This window comes from Ursus maritimus, unplaced genomic scaffold (genome assembly GCF_017311325.1).
Source record: "Ursus maritimus isolate PB19 unplaced genomic scaffold, ASM1731132v1 scaffold_23, whole genome shotgun sequence".
Taxonomy (NCBI): domain Eukaryota; kingdom Metazoa; phylum Chordata; class Mammalia; order Carnivora; family Ursidae; genus Ursus; species Ursus maritimus.
In genome coordinates this window covers 38,836,643-38,858,302 of record NW_024424786.1, presented here as the reverse complement: position 1 = coordinate 38,858,302, position 21,660 = coordinate 38,836,643, and the positions used below count along the sequence as shown (strand labels likewise).

General features: G+C 39.2%; 1 protein-coding gene across 1 annotated transcript in view; it reads right to left on the bottom strand.

Annotated features, from left to right (window-relative positions):
* The window catches only part of RTN3 (reticulon 3), a 59,304-nt gene extending 41,543 nt beyond the window's left edge, over nt 1-17,761 (bottom strand). Inside the window, exon 1 of the mRNA XM_008708944.2 lies at nt 17,464-17,761. Within this exon, the coding sequence (XP_008707166.1) occupies nt 17,464-17,602 (139 nt within the window). The 5' untranslated portion in view covers nt 17,603-17,761. The remainder of the gene's footprint in view (nt 1-17,463) is intronic.
* Between the last annotated feature and the right edge of the window lie 3,899 nt (nt 17,762-21,660).

Below are 21,660 nucleotides of genomic sequence, written 5' to 3'. Positions count from 1 at the left end.
AGATCCATTTGATTGGAGAATAAGGTGTGGGAATTCAGGAAGAATTTTTCCTCTTCTATGCCCGCAGTATTCTCTGTCCCAGAACAAGGTGGGGAGTTAAAAATGACATGATAAAAAATCAACTTCCAAGTGCATACTGTGTTCACATCAAGTAAATCCACTCAAATTGAAAAAATCTCTTCATATACTGTTAATCCTTCAAAATAGTTTCTCTTTACTTTGTTTCTTATCCCCCAAACTGCCTTTTCAAAAAAGACAATATTTTTATTCAGGTGTTGGTAACTTAATTACTGAAAACAATGTGATCTAGAAATAATAATAATGAATGTTATATCCTATTATCAGAGATTTTCCTAAAAAGAGTGAATAGCTTAGAATTCTGTTTTAGATACCATTTGGTTACTTCCCCCTCCTCACTAAGGAAATTAATTTCTTTTAATTAAAAGGATAACTGTAACATGGAAAAACCATACACATCAGCGAAGAAATATTACGCATATTCATACAAGGGAGGCTTGAAATATTCAGGTATAGGTTTTCCTACACTTGAATTTTCTCATGTTCACAAAACAGGAAGGAAAGACAAATTCTCGTGCAAAACAGTATCAGCAACTTTCAGCCACAGCATCAAAATAGGAAGTTAGCCAGCAGACACTTTGCAGCCAAGCTAGATCCTAAACAAAAAGTCTCTTCTGTACAAAGAAAAATGTTTTGCTTTTGTTAAAAAAAAAGGCTGTAACTGGCAAATTTTTTCCCTCAAACGCTTGCCCCAAAGTTCAGTGTTTAACTTCCTATTCCAGATGCCTACTGCATTACTCCGATTGAATGCAAACGTTCATTACTGCAAATGTGCTTCCAGTTCTTCAGGTTCCTCTCTTTCCCATCTTACTTTTACCTACTTTTCTTCCATGTTTTCTAAAGAAAATCAGTGTATTTTTCAGCCTCCGCTCTGATTAAAGGTTTCAAAAGTAGAAACCAAATTTCAATTTGATTTTGTGTTCATGGAGGGAGCACAGCCCCCCAGTGATACTAAATCACATCACTAACAGCAGTTAACTATATGGTTAAAATAGTAATTTCTCCCTCTACCCCTGCTCTTATGATTGTAACATTAACTTCAAAATGACATCTCTAAAAATATCTGCAAACCCTAAAATACGACTATATACTTGATCATCTTTACCAACGGCAATGTTTATGAGCACGGACTTTGTAGTCCTACGTCTGTCACTTACTTACTCTGTGATCTTGAGCAAGTTATCGCACCATTTTAGACCCATGTCAACTGGTAAATGAGCTAGTACCTTTCCTCCACAAAACTGGCTGTGCGTATTAAATGAAACGATTTACATAAAGTACTGAACACAGTAAAAGCTCAATAAAAACGAGCTACATGTATACTTACATGTATCCTACAGGTATACCTCTGTTAATATCTTTATTTTACATTACAGGAAAACGCCATTAAAATTTGTGCCCCTATTTTGAAACACTTAGGGATTAGGCTGAAATTAAATTCTGCTTGATAAGAGAAAAGGAGACAATAAGAAAAGACTACAGGGGCGCCTGGGTGGCACAGCGGTTGGGCGTCTGCCTTCAGCTCAGGGCGTGATCCCGGAGTTCTGGGATCGAGCCCCACATCGGGCTCCTCCGCTAGGCGCCTGCTTCTTCCTCTCCCACTCCCCCTGCTTGTGTTCCCTCTCTCGCTGGCTGTCTCTATCTTGGTCAAATAAATAAATAAATAAAATCTTTAAAAAAAAATAAGAAAAGGCTACAAAGGACCTACTCAGGAATACAACTTATTTTAAAAGAAATTGATTATTCTATTGATATTGACATTACAAATGCATTTAATAGCTGTCAAAAAGTTTGCTTTGCTAACTTAAATAGCTGTCTACTTCAATGTAGTGCAATTTAATAAATATTACATAATTTTCTTTTGAAAAATTTAACTGCCCTGCCTTTATTTAGTCCAAATTAATGGCAGTTTTTTGTACATTTGATTCTCTGAAGGCCAATAATAACTATTTCAGGATTGAAGAGGTCATTCTAAGTATGAAAATGTCCTATTTCATAATTGCTACATATTGCTTAATTTGGCTTATAAAAGGCACACTTCTCCAAGGCTAAATAAGTGGCTAAGAGTTACGGAAGTCAGAGACAGATGAGTTAGTTGGGTTAATGCCCGTGATGGACTCAAGGTTCCTCTTGGTGGCAGCACTCACTCTGAAAGCCCTGCATTAGGCCAGACTGGTCCCAGCTATTCTCCCCCTCAAGGTTTTAATCCAGTTAAACAAGGACACCAACATCCTCTTTCCTTATTTTTATAAGGCGTATGAGAAGCTACCATTCTGGGCTGCTCCAGAATGCACCTAATCACTTGTCAAGGTGTTTCCTCAAACAACAGGCTGATCTCTATACCTGCCAATGAAGTAGAGCACCAACTGGGTTACTTTTCCATTATGTGCTTTTTTTGCAGGAGAAAAATGCTAGTAGTAACAGAGGCTAGACTGGAACACCTTCAGGGACATGGCTTTTTTAACTGCAATAACATTATCTTGAATCTGCGCTGCTCAAAATACTCATTTTAAGCAAAAAGGATAATGGCAAATCTATTTTCTTTCCCGAACTTTCACACTCACTGTGACACTGAAGCCTACTTAAACATTAGTTTTTAATTAGCAAAATCCTTTTTCTTTACCTCTATTCTACTTGAATGTATGTGTAATTTTTCCCACCAGAAACTAAATAATTTTTAGGCTATGACAGTTATCTTGTCAACATTCCATATATTAGGTATGTTGTACTTAGCTTGCATTGTTACATGATTTAGGATATCAATTATCCCCTTTTTGTATGAAAGTTATAACCACGAGGAATGTATTTTAAGAGATCTGAACTATTTACAATAGAGAAAATGTAATGATTTGTTCCATCTACATTATGCTATTTTTACCAGTTTGTCTTCCAGAGCAGAACACATGTAATACCTACTTGCCTAAATTACTAAATTCCTCATAAGGAAAAAAAATTCTAAAAAAAATCAGTCTGGTTGGATTTCAGATGTTGAGCCACTTTGTGGGTTTACTTTTCTAATATTCACAAAATATCTTTTAATGTAAACACTTAATTTCAAAGATCATGATTCCACCCATAAGTTACCCAAATTCACATAATGAGACACATTACAAAGGGGCTGGGGGACCTAATATTATCAGTCTGATTTAAATGCAACAAATTATCTACCATGTTTCATAAGAAATATACTACATTCACTTTATCCCATTATATTTTTATTCTTATAAAGTCAAAGTCTTCCTATCAAACCAGCATCCAGACTTAGCCTGTAGAGAATTCCAGCTGGGACAATAATCTGTTTGCACAGGGCTTCTCAGACCCGTCTAGTGAGTTTAATTACCTTTTTTAAAAATAAGGGTTTTCCATTGACCTATATTTTAGGCTGAGTACAACCACAAAAATGAAACTGCTTCATTATTAGTGCAACTCACCAGAGCACGTAGTGCTCTCTGTTGCAGATTCCTGGTAGTGCTACCCCACAAACATATAGCCATCACACTCGATTCCCTTCTTTACTGACTGGCAGATTAAACAAACAACCAACCCCACAAAGCTACAGCCGAAATCTCTAGGAAAACAAGCCTTGCTTGCCAAAAAGTCAACTGACTTGTTCAGTGTTCCTAGGCAATTTGGAACCATCCTAGCTCTTGGGACAAATCTCGGATAAATTCACACTAAAGTACTCTAGCTAAGTTAGTGTATTAGTAGTTCAGTGGAAGCACACTTTTATACTGTTTTTTCCCAAATCAACTACCTCTCCAAACCAGTTACATAACTGCAAATCAGTAGGTTAAATGCATCCTGCAGTGGGTTGTTTTATGAGCCACAATTCTGTCTGCTCTAAATTCTGTGGGTGAGTTTATAATTTTTAAGAAATGCTCAAAACTGCACCTAAAGCTTATGCGCTGCTAAAGGGTCCACCTACCTAGTCTTATCCTATTTTATTAACCTTTACAGGAAATCCAATGCAAACTACTAAATATGAAGGACTGGATTGTAGTTTTTATTTCAAGGGATTTGGGGGCAACAGAAAATTTGTGCCTCATATCCCCAGTTACAGCCTCTTTCTCAACATTTTTCTTTTATTAATGCACACAAAAAAATGACAGACTTGCCTTGTGAGGTCGAAAATAGAGATACAGGCTGAGAGGAAGAGGAAGAAACAAAGGAATCTGAAAGAAAATATACAGCGTGAGAATTTGACAACCTCACACAGGAATTTTAACTTTAACTCTCCTTTTTTTTGGCCAAGCATCATAATTTCACTGGGTTTAAGCAAGAGGGGAAAACTCAAATCTTTATTTCCATTTACTGTTTTCACTCACCTGGCAGCAAAACCTTATTTCCTTTTCAAGATGCATTTCTAAAAGTTAAGCAATTCAATTTTTTTGGTCAAATATTCTCACCTTCAAAGAAAGAACAGAGGAACCTCTAGCATTTTTAAACAAGCATAACCTCAAGAAAGATGATACTCCCCTGCAACTCTTTGTGGGAAAGGAAAAATAGGTACCTGAGTACTAACTGATAATTTGCTCTTAACCATTTTCAACTGCATTTTGAACAGTCACTATTACAAGCATTTAAAGTTATATACTTGGCAAATATGCAAAGTTGACCCTGTATACTTAAAAAAAAAAAATCACAAATAATCCACTAGGAAAATAGGACTGCATGAGAAATCTTCCACCTTCTAAAATTATACTCCTCTAAATTTGGCAATATTTATCAAAATTTTAAATGCATGTACTGTCCCGACCAGTAATAGTTATTTTTTTAATTTGGCCAGTTAATTATGCCTCAAGGAATTTAACCTACAATATTAGCATAGAGTACAAATACATGTATATGAGAATATTCATGAGAGCACTGGTTACAAATACTAGGAATACTCCTAGTGACCATCAATAGGAGACTAAATAGTTACAACCAAACAATGGAATACTTGCTGCTATGAAAGAGTAAAGTACAGCTATGTATGTTGATATAGTTCATTAATATATACACATGCCCCCCATTTGTTGCTAGCAAAAGGGACTTTGAGGTCTGAGGTAGGGGAGATTTGCCTTTCACTACCACCTTTGGCCCTTAAAAAACCAACCAACCAACCAACCAACCAAGCGTATAAATTACCTTTTCACTAAAAATGGAAAAAATAAAAACAGAATGTGAAAAAGCAGCCCCCCACAAAGTACCCCTAAATATACAGGCCTTTACTTGTTAACTCCTTTTTTCCTTCCAGTTATAAAAATGTTTTCACAAATATTAGAAATATACTTAAAATGGGGAGATTGATTGCTTTGAAGGGCTGGACTATAGCTTGTATTGGTAAGTACGAATTTATTTAGTCAATAAATATGGAGCACATTAACAGCAACAGAGAGTCAGTGGACCATAGGCACAATTCAGTAACTCAGGACCAGAATTTAAAGATTCACTGCTTTTTAATTATCTTAAGATGAAGCATCACTATTTACCACTACAAATGAAAAACCATTCTTTTTGGTTGTTTTTGTTTCGTTTGTTTTTAGTAATCTCTACCCCCAACGTGGGGCTTGAACTCTCCACCCTGAGATCAAGAGTCGCATACTCCAACTGAGCCAGCCAGGTGCCCCATCGCCTTTCCTTTTTTAAAGCAAGCATTTTTATCCATTTTTTTAATGTTTCCAGATGGGTTCATCCCTATACACATCTACCTTCAACATTAAATCTCTACCAGATGATGAGTTTAAATCTGAATAAACTGGAAAAACCAAACGCTAATAAGTTTAGCCCAATGCCAAAAAGGATCCTATGAACTTGACTATCCACCTCCACCTAACACCCCCTCATAATGGAAAATTTCAACATACAAATTCTTATACACAGCATCTATTCTGATACAAAACAGATAACCAGTAACAGTTTCCAATAATATTGCATGAGATCTTCTAACTTACAAAAACACACTATTCATATTTCATATTTATGCCACAGGGAACTAAACTCAAGAATGGTGATCTTAATTCTCAAATGCTATTAATTAAATCAAACATAATCATTTATAACAGTAATCATTAGCTAGGTCCAGGCACTGTATCAGCACTGGAATACAGAGATGACAGATATGCCCACAAGTAACTGAAAGAGAAATACAAACCAGTAAGACTGCATGAGTTGTGGAAGGGTACATTGCAGAAGAGATGGTAAACTTAGTCTTAATGGTCATCAGGTGACCAAGGCAGGGGAAGGCATTCTGGAGAGAAGAAATAACTTGCCACATTCCCAACAACTTTAAACATCATGTAATGAAATTTGGATTTTATCCTCTACATGATGAGGAATCACTGAAAATTTTAAGGTAAAGGAGTGACAAAATCACATGTGTTTTAAAAAGAACTATGGCAGCAGGTAGAGCATAGACTTAATTGAAAAGCTACTGCATAATCTTGGCATCAGTTTTTTATTTGTTTAGTAATCTTAGTAAAGATCTATGAGAGACTGATTAAATAAGTTTCAATGTATCCATACAATGGTATACTATTCGTTAAAAATTGTGCTGCAGGTAGGAATTTATTGACACTAAAAGATGTTGATAGCACACTGAATAAAAAAGAACACTATAAAAAAATTTAAACAACATGACCGCATTTTAGTAAAATAATACAAATTCATGTAAGAAGAAAAAGGAATAATGGTATTTATTCTCTGAGTACAGTGATTATTAAAATTTTTAAATATTTTATTTCTCTGTGCTTCTGATTTTGAAAATAATGAACATGTACTCTTATTTCAAAAAAGTTTATCATTTTGCTACAAATGAAAGGATATACATGAAAATGTTAACTGGGTAGTACTACTCACTGATTTTTAATTTTCTTTGTATTTTTATTTTCCTGAATTTTGTTATGGACATACATTTTTCAAGAACTATAAATTCCTGGGACGCCTGGGTGGCTCAGTCAGTTAAGCATCTGCTTTCAGCTCGGGTCATGATCCCGGGGTCCTGGGATCGAGTCAAACATCGGGCTCCTTGCTCAGTGGGGAACCTGCTTCTCCTCCTGCTCTCCCTGCTTGTGCTCGCTCGCTCTCTGTCAAATAAATAAGTAAAATCTTAAAAAAAAAAAAAAGGATTATAAATTCCTAACACGTACCTATTTCCCTCTCCTACAGGGAACAGGTTAGCAACCTTAGAGGAGAAAAAGGACACCTAAAATGGGATCTCTTACCAGGTCTTTCAATAAAACTTGAGTGAATAATCTTTTTAGTCTTCACATCACTAGATTTTCAATCCTCTTAAGACTTTAATCTGCAACAGAAAGTCAAAACTACCTCCCTCCCAAAAATCCTGCCTCTTTGGAAACAGGTCCTTCCATTTATGGAGTCCTGAATATCTGTAATAGACACTGAGCTAAATATTTATATACATATTCAATGAAATCCTTGCAAAACTCATTTAAGATTTAAAGACGCAAAAACTTGGGGCACCTGGGTGGCTCAGTCGTTAAGCATCTGTCTTCGGCCCGGGGCGTGATCCCAGGGTCCTGGGATTGAGCCCCGCATCGGGCTCCTTACTCCGCTGGGAAGCCTGCTTCTTCCTCTCCCATTCCCCTGCTTGTGTTCCCTCTCTCGCTGGCTGTCTCTCTCTCTCTAATAAATAAATAAATAAATAAATAATCTTAAAAAAAAAAGACACAAAAACTTGAAGCTTATATCAGTATTTAAACCTGCACTTTTCTTGAAAGTCTGTGCCTTTCTTTCTGTATCATTCTCTCCACCAGTTATACCACCTGTCCTTATATTGCTGATCTGAAATGTGTATGCTACTCACCTAAAAATTTACTAGTCAAGTTTATATTTGAAAACTCCATCAGACCAGTAAGATAAGATCTTGTCTCCTTACTTCTTAACCCTTCTCTCCAGCAGCATACTGAGTGGGTGAGAAGTGGAAAAACAGGAGGAAAAAGACCACATGGCACACTAGTGTAGGTTTTCAAATTTGGGTCAAGCTGTACTAGATAATTGTTGGGGGGAGAGGAAGAGAGGTGTGTTGGATTGGACATGAGACTCAAGTTTTGATTGAGATGGGGGAAAATAAATCAAATAAATCTGTTTGAATTTTCTAACCCCCAGTAAAAATACTATTCCAATGAATTATTCATTTTAGTGATAACTGTCCTTCAACACCAGCAAAATATAAACTATATTTTTAGGAAAGAAGCAAGGTTACTTTTAGGAACAACTTTGTACAATGAATGACTTCTATATTAACCTCAAAACGTCTGCCTTTGTGTTAGTTTCTATAGATTACTAAAGCATCTTCCAATACATAAGGAAAAGTAGTGTTTGAAATTTTATATAAAATTAATATAATGAAAATTAGAAATTCATTAGCTCTTTCAAACATCTTTTCTTTCTACTGTTAAAGTAGAAGATTTTTGTCACGGGGCACCTGGGTGGCTTAGTTAAGCATCTGCCTTTGACTCAGGTCATGGTTCCGGAACTCCCTGCTCAGCAGGCAGCCTACTTCTCCCTCTCCCTCTCCCTGCCGCTTGTGCTATCCCTTGCTTGCCTTCCAAAAAAAAAAAAAAAAACCCAAAAGATTTTTGTCAGTTTTCCTTTTTGCCTATAAATCTAGGCTCTCTGAAAAGGCTTTTTCCAGTCTTTCTCATGACCACAATTCCTGATGGCAACTCCTGTCACTTCTGTAGAAGCTGCTAAACGGAGCCAATTAATACCCCCTGCCCTATCAGAATTCTAGGGATGGGCAGACCAATTTTTTCCCCCAAACTTTATGCCATTTTTTTCTCTTATATTTTTGTTATGACCTCCACTCTATTACTCAATATTAGTGGTAAAAGTGGACCTCCTTATCTTGCACAAAACAGTTCCGATATCATGACTAAGGCTTTCTTTAAAAAACAAACTTTTTATTTTAGAATAATTTTAGATTTACAGAAAAGGCCCAAAGAGTAGAGTGTTGCTTTATATCCAGCACTCAGTTTCTCCCATTGTTAACAAGTTACATTAATATGGTGGTACCTTTGTCACATTTAAAGAACAGTGATATATTACTAATAAGTAAATTCCATACTTCATTCGTATTTCATTAGTTTTTCCTTATTGCCTTTTTTCTGTCCCAAAATCCCATTCAGGATACCATATCACGTTTTGTCATCGTGTCTCCTTAGCCTCTTTTGGACTATAACAATTTCTCAGACTTCCCTTGCTTTTAATGATCTTGATAGTTTTGAGGAATATTGGTCAAATATATGAGGAGGTCAGAATGTACCTCAATTTGAGTTTGTCTCATGGTTAGAATGGAGCTTTGGGGAAGATTACCACTTAGGTAAAGGGCCATCTTTGTCGTAACATATCAAGGGTACATGCTATCAATATGACTTATCGCTGAAGATGTTAACCTTGATCGCCTGGCTGAGATGGTTTGCCTGGTTTCTCGAGGTGGTACTTCTTCCCCATCCTTCCACACTGTACTCTCTGGAAGCAAGTCACTAAGCACTTCCCACTGTAACTCCTCTGAACCCTAAAAGAGTTGGAAGGCTTTCTTTGTACATTTATGGAGTAAATGTATATGCAGTCCAAGAGGAGAAACAAGCAGGATTCTTGTTGCAAAAGAAACACAATTAGAAAGTCTAACAGAAATAAAAAGGACTGTGTAAATAGGAAATTGATTACAAATATTTTAATGACCCAACTTTTTTTAAAGATTTTATTTATTTATTTGAGAGAGACACAAATAGCAACAGAGAGCACTAGTGGGGAGGAGAGGGAGAAGCAGGCTCCCCGCTGAGCACGGAGCACGACATGGGGCTCGATCTTAGGCCCCCGGGATCATGACCTGAGCTGAAGGCAGACACTTAACTGACTGAGCCACCCAAGCGCCCCTTAATGACCCAACTTCTAAAACAGTACATTTACTTTTAGATATGTCTTACCCTTTTCCAAATAATGTTTAAGATCAATGTATTGAATCAAAACCTCAGATTTTGTTAGAAATAAGATGGAAATTAAACCTATTTTAACATATTTTAAAAACCTGACATATCAGACCAGCCGACCACGGAGTCCTTATTGGAAATGCGGTCTCTTTATAACATACCAAAACATGGCATTCAAGTGATTATAAAAGAAACCTTTCTGGATTAAAGCCATTAGTGGAAAATACCACGAGTCCAGAAGTCAAAAGAGTAGTCAAAGAAACCAATCTTAAACATAAGATATATTTATCGCAGATACAGTTTTATGGGCTTACATAAAAACTTTCGTGGATATGTCAATTTCCATAGGGGTTAAGTTCTTGCAAAACTCATAATTCAATTTTCAAAAACCAAACATTCTTAATCTGCAGTCTATGAACAATTTCGTAGTAGTTCATGAACTATGGACCTTGTGAGAGCTTACGCAATACTTCGTTTATATGCATGTTTTTCTGGGAATAGAATTTCTCCATTCAGTCCATAAATATTTACTGAACACCTATTATGAACCAAGAAATAGTTTTAGTTGCTGAACAAAAATGGTTAGTTGCTTATTCAAAAATATCTGAGAGCCTGCTTTGTACCAGGTCCTGCTCAGACATTAGAGCAATGAATAAAACAGCAAAACCCCCTACTCTGTTGGAACTTATATCTAGTGTGCAAGACAGACAATAAAGTTAAGTCAGATTATATACCGTATACATGTAAATATAGAACGATTATGACAGAAAAACAAAGCAGGGGAGACCTATAAGGTATTTTTTCTTGTGCAATTTAGATAAGGTAGTCAAAGACCTAACAAAGGAGAGCAACAGAAAAGCTGCGAAGATGTACAGGGAAGAGCATTCTAAGCAAAGAGAACAGCAAATAAGACTCTGAGGTAGAGGAGCATTCCTGGTGTGAAGAACAGCAAGGGAGCCAGTGTGACTAAAGCTGGTGAGTAAGAGGAAGGTTGAAGCCAGATATCATAAGGCTTCAGAAGCCCTCTGAAGACTTTGGCATTGACTCTGAGGAGTGTGATAGGAAGCTACTGGACCATGTGCCCATGAGTGACATGATCTGACTTATTTTTTCACAGGCTTACACCAGCTGTTGTAAGGAAAACAGACTGAAAAGAGGCAAGGGATAAAGTCTAAAGACTAGTTAGCAGGCAAGTGCAATAATCCAGCCCGGGCCAGGGTGATAACAATGGAGGTGGAGAAAAATGGTTAGACACTGGATACAGTCTGAAGGTAGAATCAATAGGATTTGCTGATAGTTGTATGAAGGAAAGAGAAGAGTCAAGGATGACTCTGAGATTTTTGATTTGGGCAAAAGATGGACAACGAATGACCATTTATTGAGAGGCAGAAGACTGAGAAGAACAGACATATACAAGGAAAGATCAATTCAGGTTTAGACAGTAAGTTTGAGATGCCCATTAGACATGAAGACCAAAGATAAAGATTTGGAAGTCACCAATTTATAGATGGTATTTCAAACCACAAGATGGGTATCATAAATGAGACCAATACAAAGAGAAAAGTTCTGAGAAGTGAGTCCTGGAGTACTCTAAAAATGTTAGAAGTTCCGGAAACAAAAAAGAATTAGCAATATGAAATACCAATATTAAGGAAATCCACAGAGTCAGAAAGATGAGTGGTTGCCAAGGAATGGAGGGAGGGAGGAATGGAGAGTGACTATCACAGGTATAGAGTTTCTTTTGGGGGGAGGATGAAAATGTTTTGACACTAGACAGTGACAATGGTTGCACAACCTTGTATAAATACAAAAAAACACTCTAAAATGGTGCTTTTAATTATGTGAACTGTATCTTAAATAAAGAAAAAAAGAACAACAACAAGAACAACTGGCAAAGAACATAGGAGGAGCAGCCAGTGAGAGTATGTGGTGTCCTGGAAGACAAATGAGAAAGGTATTTCAATAAGGAAGCAAGTGATCCATTTTACCAGAAGCTGCTGACACGGCATTGAAGATGAGGACTGAGAGGTAGCGACCAGACTTAACAATGTGGAAAATAGCTAGTGAATGTGACAAGAGAAATTTCTGTAGAAAAGTGGAGCAAAAAGGCACCTGGCTTAGGAAGCATGGGACCAGAAATTAAAGTTTTTAACTTCAACCAGTAACTGAAGTGAAGACGGTGACCGAATGATTTTTATCACATGTTGTTTCAAATTTTAAAGACAGGCAGTATGTGTATTTCAAAGAGAACTGAATTGGCCCCTCAATCCCTTAGTTTTATCCTACCCTCAACGTTACAGCAACAAACCTTTAGACTTGTCACTTAATCTCTCTGAGCATGATTCCTCATCTGTAAAATGAGGCTTATATCACTACCTATGTCACAGATAAACATAAGGCTTTCTCCTATTGAATATAGCCTCTAGAGATCTAGATGATCTGTTTTGTTTGCCTATCTTCCAAAGAGCTTTACTGTATGCTCAAACATTTGTTAAGTTAATGTATGGGCAAAACTTAAACCATAAAGCAATACACAAATATAAGACTTTTTAAAAATCAAATAACCTCCTATGTAAAATGAAGACACTTCCTTCTCACTGTTGAAATGCTTTCAGGTAACAGGACAAAAGGGCCTCTGTATCAGTTTTGCTTAAAAATTTTTCCCCAAATACCCTTCAATATATCCTAAGGGCAAGCGGCCAATGAGGAATGTGTCAGAAAGTTGCACTTCTCCTGGTTGGGTTATGACAATGTCCTTACAGGGAGAAATAAAACGGTTGATTGGAGAAAACAGGAAAGCATATTTCTTTGAAATTAAAAAAAAAAAAAATCACAAGAGTCGCTACCTACTGACAATTACACCCCTTCCTAACAAAATAAAAACACAAATCCTATACAGTATTTAAAGGGATTCTGAAAATTGCAGTATCACAGAGTAACATGTCTTACATACGTCACGGAAATGCAGTAAAAGACTTCAACGATGCAATCACAAGCAGTACTGATTATAGCTAAAATTACTTGGTATACACAATTTTTCAAAACATCTTTAGCATACCCAATGACCAAAAATAATTCTAGAATTAACAGCTGTTATAAATGAACTGAATAAAAAGTAAGTCAGTTTCCTGGGCAACTTCTGAATGAGATAATTACATGAACATAATGCCAACTTGATAATTTTTCTCTAAAAAGTTTTATTATGAAATTTATATGTTTTTCACAAGTTTATACAGTTTAGGAGGCAGTTATAAATTCATCATTAACAACAATAAAGTCTAACACAAACTATAAGCTAAGTACATACAACAAACATGTGCAGTTATTCGTTTATTTGGAGCCTTGATAATTCCACTTGGAATTACAAAAATGCTAAGTTCCAGGATTACTACTAAAGAGAAGTGCTTTTCTATACAACAAACAACCTCAAACAAAACCGGAAATTTTAACTTTCCCTAAACTTCAATGACATGTCACCAATTCCTTCACTACCAAACTTCATTTACAAGGGCTTGAAGCATGAACAGGATTAAACAGGTGAGTCATTCCCACGCCCCCCCCAAACAAAAACAGTGAGTCCTATTATCAGGACAAATATATAATTTCCTTACCACAGAACACAGTAAAAGCGGTGAGTCCTCTATCAGGACAAATATATAATTTCCTTACCACAGAATACAATAAAAGCAATGATATTCATTTTATTTTGTTTTCAGACAATCTCTAAAATTATAAAAATTAAAAACATGATGCACTTACCAGCAATTTAATCAGCAATGCTCTAGAAATTTCAATTTAGGGTTAAGGCATACCTTTCAAATGTATGAGACTGGTTTGTTTGATCATAGTGGCTAAATTATTTGTGAATGTGACTCTTAAGAGGAAAAAAGCATTAAAAAAAACTTTTTATTCCTGGGGAACAAAAAACCCATCCAACTCAACAGGCAAATGTAAACTATATTGACACCATTCTTGCTGTCTCCTGTACTTGTGCTTCCAGTGACAGTAGGTTCCTAGTGCATCAGAACTACACTTATGGTCAGAATGCTGCAGACAATACTTAAGCATTTCTTTTTTTTAAAGCTTTATTTACTTAAGTAATCTCTATACCCCACGTGGTGCTCAAATTCACCACCCCGAGATCAAGAGTCGCATACTTTCTCGACTGAGGCAGCCAGGAACCCCAATACTTAAGCATATTGGTGTCATGTTAAGCTATCCACAAAACACTTTGGGTGCCCCCACCTCCCTAACAGACCAGCTGAATGAAAGGGCTGGTAGCTTTACATTTATGTGAATGGTCAAAAGCTGAAACAGATTCACTTTTAAAAAGAAGTCCTATCAGATCTTATTTCATCATGAAGAACATTATGGTATCTCACTTGTAATTCAACTACTATTTTGTATGTATGTGCAAACAGTTTGTAACCTGCAAACAGATGTATCAAATATTAGGTATTTTTCTCAATAGGAGTTTGGATTTTGGGGCACAAAGCAAATTTGCCTAGGTCATATTGCTGAGGCTAACGATATGCACCAGGTTATACAATTCTTAAGAGACAGAATTAGGCCTGAAATCTTTGTGCCTCTGGAACTCAAATCTGTGTGTTTATCACCATGTTATACTGCCACTGATAATCTGACATGAATATAATACAGCTAACATCACTGTGAACAAGTAGATTTCTAAGGGTTAAGAGGGAAAATGCAAATTACATACTCACATTTGATTGACATGATAGGACAAAGTGTGAAATAGTGCCATTAAACGACAGGACAACTAAGTTTCATGAGTGAGAAAAATAAGCATTTAAAGCAAAAACTTTTTTTTTGCATTGTCCGAGCCATTTTTGCTTTAATTTCCATGAACAGATAAAAGAGATGTAGCTTTAATTCTGGCATCATGATTTTCATAGCAATAATAATGAACAGTCTCTGGCAAGTTACAGAATTTCAAGTGCTATAAAAACAGTAAACTTAAAGTTCAGACAACAGACATATACTTGATGTCTAATAAAGGCAGTTCTCCTCCTGAAAAGAACACCAAATATTTAAGTCTCTTTTACCTTAATCTCAATTTTCTGCATTTGAGATCTTTGATTTTCTTCAAAGGTAGAAATCTGGAAAGCCAATTCTGGCCCTTGACCTCCTTCTCCAAGCATATTACAATGCTGGCTGCACCAGTACCTGAGGCACTAGACCAGAGTGCCAGCACTCATTCTCTACCTTTAGTAGGAACTAATTTTTCTAAAAGCTGTTACTGGACAGGTCAATCGAGACAAAACTTTTTCCTCCAGGACATCAAGCGACCACTTCTTTTACTTTTTCAAAGTCTCTAAAACCAAGAGGAGCTTGGTGAAAGAATGTGAAGCTGAAGGTCGACATCAACACTTGTAGATTTTTTAAACAATCAAGGTAGATTTTTAAATATCCATTACGGTAAAATTGTGGAGTAACAAACTTCATCTTATTTTCATAGTGCAGAAGCCTAGGACATTTCCTATGAGGTATGGAGAAAACATTCTGCGAGGAAGAACTTCGATGGAATAAATACACACTGCGATATCTTAAGCTAAGCTTTTCAAGTAGTGACCTGACAAATGAGGCCCACCAAAACTGTATTAATGCTTTTTAGGTAATATTAATACACATCTACAATAAATAAGAATTTAAGACACAGTATCTATTTTGCAGATGAATCAAAAATTAAAAATCAAGAAGAATCACAAGCTATGTACAAAAGGGCTAACAACCAAACGGTAAGCAATGGCAAGTGATTAAATCCAAAACACCAAGTTGCTAAGTTATAGGGAAGCTGCTGTTCATCTGGACCTTTGCCCAGAACACGAAAATTTGGAGGAGAAACACTGGTGGTTTAAAGGGAACAAGAGTTCTAAATTTGCTGCCTCATTCCTTTATCTGGATAGCTAATCTTGACCTTGCAGAAGCTTCCTTTGATACTGTTTCTACTGAAATGGCCAAAACCACACTGGAAAATCCGACAGAGTACCAAAGCTCTCATGTGGAAATCCACTGTTCAAAAAACACCTAGAGAAAAAGGGGAACCTGGCTGGCTCAGTTGGTGGAGGATCCGACTCTTGATCTTGGGGTTGTGAGCCCGAACCCCACGTTGGGTGTAGAGATTACTTAAAAACAAAACAAAACAAAACCGAAACACCTAGACATGTATTTAAAGTGAAGATGAGAAATTCTACATTCCTTACATCAACCTAAGATTCTGGCAAAGGAGACAAATATTCAAAAACCCCTCAAAATCCTTTAAGGTAACTAAATACAGGGCAAAATTATCTGTACTCTCCCGGGCTTATGGCCCACTTCTTTTGACAAAAAGGTTTTTTTCTTTTCTTCAAAGACTGCGTTCCTTTAAGAACCACCACCTGCTCATGGTGCATTTTTTTTTCCCCTCAAGAAGGCATCTGCACTGCAGATCTCTGCACGAGGGGAGCTTCAGCTTGCCAGCCAGCTCCCACCAGCAGGCAAACGCGTATACAATGGAAACTAAAAGCGGCCCGCAGCTTCCCTCCTAGTCTTTCACACAGATAGGAGAATGGGGTTCAACCAGCTCCTGCTTTGTCTAATTTTTCTCCCCCTCCCCCCTTTCTGCGCTAAACACGCCCTTTTGTTACACTGCGATCAATAACATCCCACAGAAAGCATGAAATCAAAATGTGTTGATTTCTTGGCATGACTCTATTATCTTCTAGAATATAAGCAACTGATTGCTTGTCCCCACCCCCACGTCGCGCCAGTGAAGAGCAGGCTGTGTTGCAGATGCAGCCGCGGATCCATCTTGGACCATCAGCTGCTCCCTCCCAAATCTTCCCTGAGCTGTTCTCCATCACGCCTCCTCTTACCTCGAAGCCTCAGAAAATCGGGCATTTAGAGAGTCTAGCCACAAAAAAAATTACAAGCAGATAAAAGGAGTATAGAAAACGGCTACAGTGTTTCCATTAAACTTCCTCATCCTCCCCATGGGAAATAAAAAATTTTTTTTGTAAGACTACCATGAATTTCTGATTATGCCAACATCCTCTGCAAACCTGCAATGCAACCCTTTCACCATCATCCCCTCAAAATCGTAACTAGTTCTTTCTCCTACAACCAACCTGCCCCAATCCTCTCAATCTCTCTAATCCTCCACTAAATCACCCCGGTTCAGCGGACCGCTCCCCCGAACTGGTGTTTTTCCCCACCTGGCCGGCCTCGGCGTTACCGCCCACTCCCTAGACTATCTCCCCGCCCCCAACCTGTTTGCCTCACACCCCGTTATTTCCTCACCGCCTGCACCACCTTACGCTCCCCTCCCCCTTAGCCCATTTTCCAGACGCTCGTTCCCGGGGGCTGAAGCCTCCAGTAAGAGCGGGTGATTTGCATTCCCCGGCCCCAAAAACAACCCCCGAGAGGGCGGGGTTCCCCCGGCGCGCCTCACCCGCACAGGAGGAGCCGCAGCTCTTCGCCCCCAGGGCGGGGCAGGATCCAGGGCTCCCGCCGCCGGGCGCCGAGGGTTCGGCCCCGGAGGACGACGAGGAGACGGACGGGGACTGAGTGGCCGCCGACGGCTCCGCCATGGCTGCGCGAGCAAGGGCAGGAAAGGGATGAAGAGAGATGTGGGGCGGGAGAGAGGGAGGGGAAAGAAAATAATCAAGCAGCTGGCTCTCAGAAGTCCCTTCGTTCCTCTTGCTCCGAGGACAGACTCCGACAGACTGACTGACTCAGCCGAGCGCAGCGAGAGGGCGGGAGCGCGAGCGCGCAGGCGCACAAAAGGCTCTTCGGCGGGCGGCGGTCCCGCCTAGGAGCCCAGCGACGCAGAGCGCAAGCGCAAGAACTGTCCCCCCGCGCTCCAGGGGGGAAGGAGGGGCAAAACTGGCTTCACGCTGCGTCCGCGCGAGAGGCGAAGGGGGGGTAGCGCCCCTCCGGGAACCAGACGCAAGGGGCGTGGCCAAGTGCCAAGCTCCGCCCACCACTGCGGCCGAAGTGGGAGGGGGCCCTGCAGGTTAGTGTCTCTTTAGAACTCTTTTGTGAATATTTTAGGGTCGGCGGATTATGTGTTTTAACGATATTAGTTTCTTTTGCTTCCATTAGCTGGAGTGTATCTTTCCCATACATTCCAGAGCGGGTGTCTATTGTCTGATGCGTTTCTGCCTTTGACGCCAATGAAAAGTGAAAACCACAATGTGGATAGACCCTACAAGGTGCTTTATGAATTTTTCTGGATGTGTCGTAATATCACCATGAGGCAGAGATGGCACTATCTCCCGTTTGGTAGGTGGAGCAAGATGCTATACAGAATGAAAAGCTATTACGCATTCCAGTCACATTGCAATGCAGCCGCAGAACCTCCTACATATTCTTACGTTGTTTCTGTTCCCAAAGAGGGGTCCACCTTGGGTCTTAAGGTTGTCCTTTCCTCCAAATGGGCTATCGGGTAAAGAAGACATATTTTGAAGAAAAAAGAGCTGAGCTAATGAGAAAAAGAAGAGCTAGGATATAACATCCTGGCTGCGGTTATGGAGGAGGGTAAAATGAGGTATTAAAAATTGAGATATGGCAGAAAATACACATAATTGAATTTTATTCACAGCCTAAATGGAGTCCTTAGCAGAGAATTTACTTGAAGCCAGATATCTAGCTTATGCTGAATTTTGTTCATTTTTTTGTCTTCTCTTTGGTTGGATTGTGAAATAGAAAGCCTTCTCCATATGCCTTGTTAAAATATTTGAAAAGTGCATAATTCTTTTCAAAAGGGGAACGTAAACTGGAAATGACCACAATCAAAACTGTAGGCCTTGTTATTGCTAAAGCAGCAATCGATGACCTGAAGGACAATTGCAAAATCAGCAGATCCTGTAAAGATGCAGCCTCATGAAGGGGGAGATAGTAAGCCAGGCAGCAACACAGAGGAAAAGCGATCTGACCAGTGGAAATCTTCTAGAACAGGAAGTGGACTATATCTGCCCTTGCAGTTTTTAAGGTCGGGTAAAGCTCAGATAGGAAAAAAACTGGCCATTGCAACGCCCCGAAAAAAAAGGCACAGAAGACATTTCCTAAAATAACTTGGTGGCAAATATCTTACTCTGAGACTTAACAGCATCAGTTGATAATGCGGCAATCTGTCCTTTAGATGACAAAGGGAAATACGAGCCAATCGGATAACCAAGCTAGTTATCTATCCATTCTAATAAATGCATAAACTTTAAAAATGTTACTAGGAGCTGGGTAAGGAAATGCATGATGCTGGTCCCTCACCCCCACAGCGATTGCTAGGATCTGAAGACCCTGCTTGGAAAGGAAGCCTGTTTTCATTGTATCTAGAAGCAGAGAAAAGAAGCTAAAATCAAGACACTGATGTTGTCTTGGTGGTCCTTTCATACTCTTAAGATTTCTTACATCAGAGGCCTTCTCTAGGTCCAGTTCCTGAAGCTGCCTTTCCTTCCTGCTCCCTCTTGCTATACCAGTAAACTTCCCTGAGACTGACTCTTGCTTGAGATGTTATTTGTATATATGGTTTGTTCCACAAATGTTTACTGATCACCTGCTGAATGACATTGTCCTGGGAAATTTGGAGGAATCCAAAAAATGTTTGTCCTGTCTTCAGTGAGCTTACAAGCTAGTTGGGGCTTAAAACATACTCACATAAAAATAAAAATTAAATAGCAACCAAAACAATCCCCAGCAACACAAAGCTACAGTGTTCTGCTTGGATGGCAAGTGAATTGTATGGATTTAAAGGGAGAGGGAATCACTATGGAGTTGTTGTGGCTTGGGGAGGTTTTATGAAGAAGTGCAAAGTCAGATGGGAGTTTGGAATGGAAAGGAGGTCATTAAAGGCAGAGGAGAATGGTATGAAGCAAATGCCAGGGGCTGCTTTTGTGCAAGTGTACAATAAGACCTCCTTCTGGGCAGACCAGTCACAGAAGAGCGCCCCTTCTTCCCAGCCCAACCCATGATGCACTTCAGTGCTGGCTTGTTTAGCAGAACTTGGCCTAGTTTTGGTCCCCTCTTGCCCCTCCCCACCCCAGGCTGCCTTAGACCTACATGCAGACTGCACAGCCATCTGTGGTGGCTAGAGGGTCAGAAGTGTGACCCCGTGTAAGGTGTTTTGGGTGTGGTTAGCCCAGGTTGGCTGGAGCCAAGGGCTAACAAGAGGGAGATGAAATGGGGAACATGTGTTGGGGCCAGAGTGTGGAGAAGCAGTAACATAGCACTAAGGAACTGAGGCTTCCCTTTAAGGCTAATGGGGATTCAGTGAATGTTTGCAGGCAGGAAAGGGCTCAGATGGGATTTCTAAAGTGCTCACTGGAGCATAGCCACCTCTCAGTTCTGTGGAGCCATTTTTATTGCTGCGGCTCTGAGCTGGGCCCCTTCTTCCTTGGCCCTGTCCTTATAGGATCGGTATTTACACAGTTAATATCCCCCCTCAGCTTCTGGGCCATCTCATTATCCCATCTTTTCCTTACTAGAAAAAAAATTTTTTTAATTAACAAATCTCTTCAAATATGTTCATATGTCATATATATATATATATATATTCATGTATATATGAACGTATATATACCTTAAAGTTTTCTTCTGTTATTAACCCCTTTCCAGCTCCTAGTCTCCCCCTCCAAACACACATAGGTAAGTACTGTTAGGAGCTTTTTGTGGCAAATGCAAAGGTGAATATAGCAAATCTGTATCCTCATTCACTCTTTTTTTTTAAATATTTTTTTTTAGATTTTATTTATTTATTTGAGATAGAGAGCATGAGCAGGGGGGAGCGGTAGAGGGAGAAACAGGCTCCCCACTGAGCAAGGAGCCTGGGATCATGACCTGAGCTGAAAGCAGATGCTTAACCAACTGAGCCACCCAGGCTCCCCCTCGTTTACTCTTTTTAACACAAATGATAGCATGTTATACACAGGTATGTTGCTTCCTTTCTTAATAGTAAATTCGAGTGATCTTCCGTAGTATCCTTTTGAAGAGACAGCCATGCTGTTAACAAGAACAATAATGAAGCAGCTGGTAGGTCTTGAGCTCAGTGTGTTACCACCATGTTGAGGGTCTGATATATCCAACTGTATAACAGTCTGTGAGTGGGGGTTGACTATTTTTTCTTTTCTTTTTTTTCAGAGAGAGAGAGAGGCAGGGGAGGGGCAGAGGGAGAGGGAGAGAGAGAATCTTGAGCAGGCTCCACGTCCAGCATGGAGACCAACTGGACTTGGGGCTCGGTCTCACTGACCCCAAGACTCCAGGCGCCCAGCTGGGCATCATTTAAATATTTGTACCCTACTTTGCTCTGTGTACAGAATGAGCTATTGACTTGGTGTCATAGTTTATAAAAAGAAAATAGTCGGGGCGCCTGGGTGGCTCAGTCAGTTAAGCATCTGACTCTTGATTTTGGCTCAGGTCATGATCCCAGGGTCCTACTGAGCAAGGAGCCCCATGCGGGGCTCGATCCCAGGACCCTGGGATCATGACCCAAGCCGAAGGCAGATGCTTAACCAACTGAGCCACCCAGGTGCCTCAGGCATATGTCTTATGCATATATCAGCCATAATGCCTAGCACTATGCCTGGCACATGACAGTTTTGGAAAGCTATTTTTGGAAAGCTTTGGAACCTGAGTCACAGTGGATGTCACTGCA